Source organism: Pan paniscus, chromosome 19, assembly GCF_029289425.2.
Source record: "Pan paniscus chromosome 19, NHGRI_mPanPan1-v2.0_pri, whole genome shotgun sequence".
Lineage (NCBI taxonomy): Eukaryota > Metazoa > Chordata > Mammalia > Primates > Hominidae > Pan > Pan paniscus.
The window spans coordinates 76,179,324-76,190,155 of record NC_073268.2 but is presented as its reverse complement, the minus strand read 5'-3'; the positions used below and the strand labels follow the sequence as shown (position 1 = coordinate 76,190,155).

Genomic DNA, 10,832 nt, shown 5'->3' with positions numbered 1-10,832 from the left:
CCCCAGGCTCCAGAAGAAACGCAGCCCTGCCGACACCTTGACATTAGCCCAGGGAGACCACTGTCAGACTTCTAACCTGCAGAGCGGTGAGATAGTAAGTGTGTTGCTCTAAGCCTCTAAGTTTGTGGTCATTTGCTGCAGCAGCCATAGGAGGCTCATCCAAGGAGATCCCAGCTCCAGCCCCTGGTGCCCTGGGGTGGGTTCTGCAGGACACCTGGTGTGGAACTGGAGTCTCCTTCCCAGGGCATGCCCTGCCTTTGCGGACTGTCCCCTCTGCCTGGAACCCATCCTGGCCTCAGGCATGCTTGTGCAGTGGCCTCTCTGAGCGGGAGTATTGCCACCACTCCTTCCTCCTGTGCCAGCGACTCTGAGCTCCGTGTCTGACTCAGTCTGATGCCCGCCACCCCGGCCTAGGTTTGGAGGTCAGGCAGCCCGGGGTTTCAATTCCAGCTCTGTGGCAGCGTCAGGTTCCCCACCGTGGAAAGGACACAGGAATCCCTCTCTCGCACTGCTTTCAGGAGCTGGTCTACAAGGAGACTGCTCTTTATAAAACACCGGGGAGAGTCCCGGGGACTTCCTACAACAGGCCCTGCCGGCTCCAGTCCCACGAGTTAGGGGTCACTGAGCTCCCGCATTGGGCACACTTCCCTGGTTACACTCACTCTTGGCTCTCACATCCCTGAGCTCCACCTGCAGCATAAGGACATCCAGGCCTGGTGCGGGGAGCCATTTCTTCCCCAGGAGTAGGTGGTGGGGCACTGCCGTGTCTCCTACAGCCCTGCCTTCCCCAGAGAAGGCGCAATGTTCCCTTCTGGGGTGGTCCTCCTGGACTGCGGTGGGCCCCAGGCATACACATTTAGGTCCCCAAGTCAACTCAGACTCTGCCCTGTGAAACTAAAAATAAAGCAACACTGAAGTGTAGGATGCACAGAAGGAAGGAAGTCTAAGAAGTTCTGATTTTTCATGGCTCAAGGTCACCTTGATGCTTTTATTTAATAGCATTTTTTTCTCTCCTCTCCTAGATGCACTGTTGTGCTGGTGCCTTAAGTGCATTTGGGGTCGGCCTCTTGGCCCATCTCTCATGGGAGTGAGGATTCTGTGGTCAAATACATTGGGTAGATGCTGCCTACTTCATCCCCCTTACTGAGAGTCGAGGAGCAGCCCATCAGCACATTAAAGGCTCTGGTAAGTCCTACAGTAAAGAAACTGGTTTAACAATGTTTTCCAGTGTGATCTGACCACAGTCTTTGTTTGCACATCATAGTAACCTCTAGCTGAGAATGCTTCTTATAAAATGCCAGCCTGGAAATTCTCCAGGGGTTTCCCCCGATCAGCAGGTAGGTAACGCTGGAAGGCATCCCGGGTGTGGGACAGACTGTGCGCTCTGCATGGAGGTGAGTGGCTGAGGTCTCCTCAGCTTGCTTGGGCTCTGAGGGGGAGTGGCAGCTGTGGGCTTCCCTGGGTGCCCCCAGCCCAGTCCAGGCCCCATAGGTGGGCACAGCTGGTGGGCAAGCCTGGGTGAAACTCCCTCACCTTCCTGGCTCCTGGCCGCAGGTGCAGCTTGACACAGGGGTCTGCCAGCCCATTGTGGTCCATGGGCTTCAGGTCCCGGGTAGAGAACAGCAAAGGCTGTGAACGGGAAATCGGGGGATGGAGCTGCCAGGGCCTGCAGATGCCCTTGTCCCCTGGGTCTCCTGGCTGGGTCCATTCATGGCCCCTGTCACAGAAGCCCCTGGCCCCACACCTCCAGACACAGGGAGTGAGGGTGGCATTGCGGTGCAATCTCCCCTCCCACAAACATCCTGGCCCAGGGCAGCTGTTAGGGGGCCTCTGTCAAGACAGACTTTCTCTCCTCGCCATCCTGAAAGCCAGGTGGCTCACCTTCCTCTGAGCCTCCCTCCCCACCCCGCTTTGGTCAGGCCCTTCCCTCGTCCTGACTCCTCTCCCCCATCTTCCCAGCACCGCCTCCTGAGAGGCCACGTCCCTCACTGACCCTAAATCCACATAACCCCGGGTCACCGTCCGAGAGGCCCCATTTCTGGCCATATTTGTCACAACTCCCAGTCAGTCCACAGAGGTCACACAAGCTGATCGGCCACAGAGGGTTCCTCCACAAGACGGCGCCCCTCACTCACTCTGCCTTCCGTTCCTTCAGAAAACCCAGCCAAGCGTGCAGACCCAGGGACACACAGAAGGATGGGCAGATAGGGGCTTCGCTGACCTCAGCAGGCTCTTGTTTCGGAAAACTGCATTTTTTTTTCTTCTGGGCTGGAGCACAGGGCTGTAGGGAGGCAGCTGTGGCATCTGTGGGGCGCAGCCGGTCACCCCAGAACATTATTCAAAGATGCACCGCAAGGCCTCTACCCAGCCGGGTCAGGGAGGCAGCCTGGCTGCTCGCACCAGGCTCATCTCCAAGGGGAGGCTGAGTCTCCCTCCCAGACCGACCCCACCTTGGTTTGGCAGAGCTCCGGGGGATCGGGGGGCTCCCAACCACCTACTTCTCTGCCACTGGAAGAGGGCAGAAGTTTGGGGGCCTGGCTGGCATGGTTTCTGGGCTCAGCCCCTGTATTCACTCGCTAGGAAGTGGATGAGTACTTTTCACCCGAAGCCTCAGCTTTATCATCATCTGCGCCTCAGCCGGGCGCAGTGGCTCACACCTGTAATCCCAGCCCATGAGCCCAGGAGTTCAAGACCAGCCTGGGCAACATAGTGAGACACCGTCTCTACAAAAACTTTAAAAATTAGCTGGGTGTGGTGGCACATGCCTGTGGTCCCAGCTATTAGGGAGGCTAAGGGAGGAGGACTGCTTGAACCCAGGAGGCAGAGGCTGCAGTGAGCCATGATCATGCCACTGCACTCCAGTCTGGGCAACAGACTGAAACCGTTTCTCAAAATTAAAAAAAAAAAAAAAAAAAAAACGGGCAAGGATGTAAGAGTCCCATCTTCCCAGGGCTGGAGTGAGAGGGAGGGAGACGACGTGGACACAGGGCCTGGCAGGCAGAGTGTTTCCTCCTCTTCCCTGCACGCCAGGCCCCTGTGAGATGCCAGAGAAGTGGCTGAGGTCAGGTGGGCATACGTGAGCTGTGCCCTGCACTGTGGGGCTGCCTCTGGGACAGGGCCTGGCTCAGTAGCCCCATGTGCACCCACAGTGACATGGCTGCTCTTCCAAACCCAACTCCCTCACCCTGGCCTCTTGCCTTTCCCACCACGTGCCTGGAGTGCAGAGTTCTGGGAATCTGGTGGCCCACCCTGTGCAGGGGGTCCCTGACCACTGTGTCTTATTCTTACAATTCGTATACATTTGTTCGTTGTAGCTCAAAATGTTTTCACTGGGTCCTGTCTCTTGACACATTTCACTTGCATATCTTTGGGCCACCAGAAGTTTTGGCATGTCTGTCCAGTGGCTCTGGTTGTCCCACCTCTGTGCCCCAAGACACCCGTGGGGGCTAGGCTGGGGGCGCTGCCACACTGGGACGGAGTGATGCCTGCTCTGTCCTTCTGACCCCTGGACTGTGATGGGCCCTCTGCTGCCACCTCTCCTCTCCTTCACCCGGCAGGCCCCTGAGCACCCTGAACAGCCACACATTTGGCCAGAAGCAAGAAGACCAGTGGGCACTGCCTGAGGCCGTGTCACCGTGCTGCCAACAGCTTCTGTGCCCAAACAGGTGGCTTCCCTGGCCCTGACCCCAGGTTCCCACCAGTGCCTCCACCCAGCCCTCTGTGGGGCTGCCCTCCCATGGAGTCTGACCTCTGTCCACAGAAGGGGGAGGGCAGGAGGCTGATTCCAGGTCAGGGAGCTGTTAGGGGGGCTCTTGGATAGACCCTCCCCAGCTAGTGAGTTGGCAAGAGACAGAAACTGACCCCATGGTTTAGGGGCGGCTCCCACGGGAGGGACAGGAGGAGTAAGCCATGAGAGGAGGCCCTGGCTGGTGCTGGCACTGAGGGGATAGATGGGGGGGCATCTGGCTTTGAGAGGAGAGCCTCTCCCCCAAACCCCAGCCCTGCCCCTCCCTGGGCCTCTCAGATGCTGTTGCTGGTGAAGTGTTCAGGAGAGGAGATTCTGATTCTCAAGTATCATTCAGCCTGAAAAAGGAAGTTTTGACACGGGCTGCAGTATGGATGAAGCCTGAAGACATTCTGCCGACTGAAAGGAGGTAGACACAAAAGCACAGATACTGGGTGATTGCACTTATATGAGGTTCCTAGAACAGTCACATCCATGGAGAAGGAAGCAGAAAGGCGGTTGCCAGGGGCCGGGGGAGGACGAATGGGGAGCTGTTGTTTAATGGGTCCAGTTTCAATTTTGCAGGATGAAGAGGCTTCTGGAGATGGGTTGCACACAGTGTGAAGGTAGAAGGTACTGAGCATGACTGAACTGTACCCTAAAAATGGGTGGGTGGGTGGGGAGTGAAGGAGCAAAAAGAAATGGTTGCAATGGGAAATTTATACTTGTATATTTTAGCACAATAAAAAAAACCCAAGAGTCTCCGAGGACTGGCAGTGCTCATTGAATGCTCACAACAGCCACGTAGAGCAGGGACAATCAACCCTATTTACAGATGGGCAAACCGAGACTGACCCTTAGAAGAGCGGACAAGCAAGGGTGCACCCCGGGGCGTCCAGCCTCCCCCAGGCCCTCCAGAGGCCTGTGCCAGTCCTGCTTCTGCTTGCCCACCCTGGGCCCCTCCCCACACCCCAGCCCCAGCTCCCCACACCCCAGGACCCCGGCTCTTCCGGGAAATGCACCACATCCCCGTCCCTGCAAAGCTGGATTTACACAGAGAAAGAACTGGGGACTTGGGGAGCCACCATGGCTCGGGGCCTCCCATCCGCACTTCCAATGCCTGAGGGATACACCCCTAAGTGGACCCCCAAGCAGATCCCGCATCCTGGAGAGATGCGGGGGTTTTCGCTCCGGGGGGGGGCACTGGTCGTCCCCACCTTCAGCTTCCGGTGGCACATTTGATCCTAGGGAAACTCCAGGCTGGCAGCCTGCAGGCCCTGGTGAGTGCCTGGGCCCAGCGCAGACACCCCTGCTGCGCGGTGGAGGGGCCCTGGGGAAATCCGAGCGGGACTCTCACCAGGCAAGGTCCACATTCTGGGCAGGGTGGGGTTTGACGCTGGTTTTCTGAGTGACATGGCTGAGGCCACAGCTGGGCTGGGGCTGGTGGGGTTGGGGAGGGGTCTCCCATCCCACCCCCACCCCACACAAACCGATCCCTCGCTGGATTGCGACCTCTTCTGGCCTCGGTTTCCCAGCCAGTCCCGGCCCCGGCCGGACATGCACTCTCGGGGGCGGGAAAAGGTCCCGGAGCGTCCGCCGGTCGGGCCTCGGCCCCGGGACTCTGGCCCTTGCCTGCTCCATGGGGCTCGGGGCTCGGCCCGGGAGGAGGAGGGTCCTTTCTGCCCGGGGCAGCGGGCGCAACCGGTGGGCAAAGGTCCGCGGCCCTGGAGAACGCCGCGGCGGGGTCCACGGACACCAGAGGAGGAACCGCCAAGGTTTTTCCAAAGGACAAGCGGCGCGGCGGTCCTCCTAGTTCCTCGGCCCGCGCGCCACCCGGGAGGCCGAACCGGCCCCAGCCCTGGGCCCCCTCCCCAGCCCGCCCCAGCCCCGACCCTCCGCTGCGGGGCCCTCCCGGAGCGGCCGGCCAGCGGGGAGCAACTACGCTGCCGGCTGCAACGCGTGTCTCCCCGGGACGCAGCTCCGCCCTTCCCGGGAACAAAAGCGGCTGCCCGCGCCTGAGCTCCCAAACGGCTGGCGGGCAGGGAGCGGGCGCCGCGCCGGCTCCCCGGAGCCCAGCCCCGGAAATGGGACACCCACAGCGGGTGCCCCCAAACTTCCCACCTCTCCCGTCCGGTCGGGGGAGGGGTCGGGGCCGGTGGGCAGGGCGCGGAGAGCGCACGAAGCGCTTAGGGGGTCTGCGGCCCCGCGGCGGGGGGTTGTGCCAAGGGAGAACGCGACGACGCGAGGGGGAGGGACGGAGGGCACCCCGAAGCCGGGGACCGCCAAGCCGGAGCCAGTGGAGGGGGGCGAAGTCGGCGAGTTGGAAACTTACTGCAATCGTCCACTCCTAGCCTTTGGCGTTCGGCTGGTCCTCTGGCGGCTTGGCGGGCGGCTGCGCAGGGCTGGGACCTGTGCTGGATCGTTAGGCTTCCGAAGAGATGGTCGCCATCCTTGTCGTCGTCGCGGGCGCCGTCAGAGGGGCGGCGGCGGCCGGCGCTGGCAGTGGCTGGGCGCGCGGGGGCGTCATGGGGCAGGTCCCGCGGGAAGTGGGGGAAGTAGCCAGAGATCTGCTGGATGGGGCGGATGGGGCCGGGGCACACGTCGATGGCCACATGCTCCTGGATGCAAATGGTCGCCTTTTCCCCGCGCCGCCGGGGGGTCATACAGGCAGCGCCTCCCCGCCCCCGCACGGCCTGGCCCGGAGCGACCCCTGCCGGGGGCGGCTCAGCAGGCCCGGCATGGCGCGGCGGGGCCTCCGCGAAGGCCAGCGCGAGTGAGTGCCAGGGGCGGGCAGGCAGGGGGCCGGCCCAGCCCGCGTCACCCGGCAGCAACCACGCAGCGTGAGTGTGCGGGCTGCCCAGGCAGCGCGGAGCGGAGAGAGCTGCGTGGGGCCACACTCACTCGCACTCACACCGGCGGACACGCCGGCCTGGGACCCCGTGCGCGCACTCCCTCGGGACAAGCGGGGAGCCAGCAGGACAGGGACCCACGGAACGCACACTCACTCACACGTTCCTGCAGGTGCCAGCACATGCGGGGCTCCGTTCGCTCTCACGGGACACACGCAGGTGTGCAAGGACAATGCAAGTGCACGCACACGTGTGCAGACACGTAGTGGAAGCATCCACTCGCTCATACTTGTAAGACACACACACACAAACATATGCACACATACAGAGTTGGTTGAGGATGCTGTAACACAGTACACCCCCCTAATGCACACACACACACACAGACACGCACACACAGGTGATCAAGGGCACCCAGGGGAGAATCTTCCATACCCCCAAGGACCCCTAACAAGACGCACAAACATGCACCCATAGAAGTAATCAGGGGACCCTGGGCACAACTCCCTCTCTCCTTCGCCATCTACCAGGACATGGAGTCACACTCCTAGGCATGTGTGGACAGGCTGCCTACACACGGGCAGGACATGTATATGCTCAACTGTACAAGGACACTGCGGGCACACTCTGCGCACACGTATTCTCAGGTCACATAAACACAGCACTCTGTAACCTGGAGTCAGTCCCTCACTTGGTCAGTGAGTGGGCTGAAGCACCCACTGGGACAGGGTGGCTGAGAACCAGGACAGGGCCTGGTCAGGAGGGGTTGAGGGCAGGGCCTGGGAAGTGAGTGATGCAATGAGGTTGGGCAGTACCACCCCCCACCCAACCACCCACTGCAGGCCTCCCACATCATCGGGTCACTAAACAAATCCCAGAGGGCCCAGCCCCAGCTGTTGCCTGGCTTTCCAGAAACAGAACTCGGTTGGGAATCGCTGCTGCTTGGACAGGTCTGTCCCCAGAAAGCCCTGGGCATGGATGGAGTCCTGTCTACCCTCTGGTTTCCACTGACACATTTACCTACCAACATTCTGTCCAAGTCTCCTCTTCTGAGCCCGCACCAGAATCACCCTTAATGGAGAGTCACAGGGAGAAGACGTCCACCCGCGCATGAGAAGACAGGCCTGGAACAGAGCCTTCCTGCACAGCCTCAGAAGGGACCCACCTTGCTGACACCTTGATCTTGGACTCATGGCCTCCAGTACTGTGAGACAGTAACATTCTGTTGTTGAAGGTGCCCAGTCTGTGGTACTGTAAAGCAGCCCTGGGAAACTAACACAGCCTGTTAGCCCACAGATGGTGGAGAGATGGAATGCTCCGTGGAGCTCCAGGCTTACTGTCTGCAGCCCCCAAAGTGTGCTCCGGGACCCTTGGGTGGGTGTAGGTATGCAAGGTAATTTGGGGTGGTTCAAGGTGAAGAATTTCAATGGACATAATAATGTATTTATCTTGCTGGGTAAATGAGGGATCCCCAACTGTTAGGAACCAGGCTACACAGCAGGAGGTGAGCAGCCAGCCAGTGAGCAAAGCTTCATCTGTAGAAACAGCCACTTCCCATCCCTTGCATTACCACGTGAGCTCTGCCTCCTCTCAGATGAGCGGTGCCATTATCTCATAGGAGCGTGAACCCTACTGTGAACTGCGCATGCCAGGGATCTAGATTGTGTGCTCCTTATGAGAACCTAATGCCTGATGATCTGTGACTGTCTCCCATCACCCCCAGATGGAACCATGTAGTTGCAGGAAAACTAGCTCAGGGCTCCCACTGATTCCACATTATGGTGAGTTGTGTAATTATTTCATTATATATTACAGTGAAATAATAGAAATGAAGCACACAATAAATGTAATGGGCTTGAATCATCTCCACATCATCCCTTCCCCTTCTCCCGGGTCCGTGGAAGAATTGTCTTCAAGAAAACTGGTCTCAGGTAGCAAAAAGGTTGGGAACCGCTGGTGTAAATGCTTCAAGGAATAGTTAAGCAGCTTAAGGTTTACATGCTACAAAAAGTACAGGTTCAAACGCTAATAAAAATGGGTGCAAATGAAAACACTCTCTTGCTGTGGTCCAAGGAGTTTTAAGCATTCTATCAGAAAGACTTGCAGCTTGGAGCTGCAGCTGCCCTCCCACATCCTGTCCACTGTAACCCCTGCAACACACAAACACACATATGCACACACGCGTGCGCACACACACAAACACACACACACACACGCTGTGCTTCATGCCCTCACTTGGGTGGCCTGGGAGGGAATGTGTTTGTTTGTTTGTTTGTTTGTTTGTTTGTTTGTTTGTTTGTTTGTTTTGAGATGGAGTTTCACTCTTGTTGCCCAGGCTGGAGTACAAAGGCGAAATCTCGGCTCTCTGCAGCTTCCGCCTTCCGGGTTCAAGCAATTCTCCTGCCTTCGCCTCCCGAGTAGCTGGGATTACAGGCATGTGCCACCATGCCCGGGTAATTTTGTATTTTTAATAGAGATGGGGTTTCTCCATGTTGGTCGGGCTGGTCTCGAACTCCCGATCTCAGGTGATCCTCCCGCCTCAGCCTTCTAAAGTGCTGGGATTACAGGCGTGAGTCACCGCGCCCAGCCGGGAATGCATGCTTTTAGGAGAAACGAAGACAACTCAGGCCCCTCATTCTCCTGGTGTTTGCACAAGTGCCTTCTCCACAGACCATGCTTCAGTCTCTTTCTTAGTTCTCCTTCTTACTGAAAGAGAGAAGCAGAGCCCCATCATGTACCCAGCTGCTTGGGGCCCAAGCCAAGTGTGCAAGCTTCCTGGGGAGCCTAGTGAGTGGAAGGCACTGCAGACCCTCCCCAAAGAAGCATCAGTTTTTGATGGATCCTTGAGCCCAGGAAGGCAATAGACAAGACATCATGGTTCACCAGAAGAGACAACAAAAATGCGGTGAGGAAGGGCAGTAGTCAAAGGTTTTATGCTCCACGAGAAGGGGTTCTCAGGGCTCTAAGCAGCAGGCAGACTTTATTGCATGTGTAGTTAGGTGATGGCGACCTACAGTTTTCACTGGGAACTGGGATCAAGAGTAACTCGACCTCCTACTCCTGCACGTCTCTCTCTGTCTCTTTGTGTTTTGTATCTCTCTCCCCATCTCACCCTCCTTATCCTCTCAGCCTCCTCTGTCTCTCTCCAAATCTCTCTTCCTCTCTCACTTTCCCTTCTCCTCATCTCTCTTTCTCTCTCCTTCTTTTCCAGTTCTCTCTCCCTCCTCATCTCGCTGCATGCCACTGTTCACGCTCCTGGGGCTCCACGTGGACAGGTGGACATGGGACTCCTAGGCTAATTTTCACGGCACAAGCACAGGGCTGCAGGACCTTGGTCCCCCACCTCCCAGCACCCTCAAAATGAGAGGTGTGGGGTGTGCCCGTGCTCTCCTGGGTGGGCGTCCCACGCTCCAGGAAGCAGAAACTGCAGGACAAAGCTGGCGCAAGTGACATGCCCGCGTGGCTGCCGGCTTCCATCTTGGGATCTGCTGAGGCCAAAGCAGAGGACACCTGCCCCGGACCGACCCTGCACCAGGGTAGGGGTAGGGGTGGGTTTGGGGGTGGGAAGGGCGATGGGAGCAGCCACTGCAAAGCAGTCCCTGGCTGGCTTCCTGCCCCACACCCTGCCATGCGAGGCCTCTCCTCCCGCCCCCAGCCCTGCCCCTCACCACCTCCACCCCTAGGCTGTCCAGATCCAGGCTCCAGAAGTCTCCTAGGATCCAAGAACTAAGGGCAACCACTGGGCTCCGCAGCCCCTAGTCCATGAGTCAGCCACCCCTCTGCATGCTGACAAACCTTGGCTGTCACTTATCCTCCACCCCAAACCAGCCCCAGCCCCATCCTATTGCAGGCCTGTGTGGCTGCTGGAGAGGCTGGGCTCCCTTCCTCACCCTGAGGCTGCCTGATATGCTTTCTGGATCCTGGAGAAAACTGACCCACTATTCTCATACTGGTGCAACTTCTTCCAAGACCTCAAAACTGGACCACATGAACTTGTCTTGCTTCTTGTTTCTTCTTGCTAGGGCTGTCACTGGGACAGTCCGAGATGGGGGGTGGGGGGAGACAATGGATGAATGGATGGATGAATGGGTGTCCCCCCACCAGCATTACCACCTCCTCCTAAACATAGTCCTGAGAGCTCTATTTCCTGGTAAACTTCCCCCTTCCCACCCTGGTCCAGAGAAGCCCAAAGGCCAGTGCCCTCCACCCACGCTTCCTGGGGTACACTCTACTTTCTTCTTGCCCAGATGTCTTAACCT

At 58.4% G+C, this 10,832-nt stretch overlaps 1 protein-coding gene and 1 long non-coding RNA gene across 2 annotated transcripts in view; one reads left to right on the top strand and one right to left on the bottom strand.

Annotated features, from left to right (window-relative positions):
• The window catches only part of LOC134729431 (uncharacterized), a 37,586-nt gene extending 30,726 nt beyond the window's left edge, over positions 1–6,860 (bottom strand). Inside the window, exons 1-2 of the mRNA XM_063598616.1 lie at positions 6,734–6,860; positions 6,057–6,605 (exon numbers count right to left, since the gene is read on the bottom strand). Coding sequence (XP_063454686.1) covers positions 6,057–6,605; positions 6,734–6,860 — 676 coding nt within the window. The remainder of the gene's footprint in view (positions 1–6,056; positions 6,606–6,733) is intronic.
• Positions 6,861–8,928: 2,068 nt separating this feature from the next.
• On the top strand, positions 8,929–10,555 carry LOC129394441 (uncharacterized). Its single transcript, XR_008621709.2, has 3 exons — positions 8,929–9,478; positions 9,785–10,109; positions 10,424–10,555. It is a non-coding gene; the product is annotated as an uncharacterized LOC129394441 (long non-coding RNA).
• Positions 10,556–10,832: the final 277 nt, after the last annotated feature.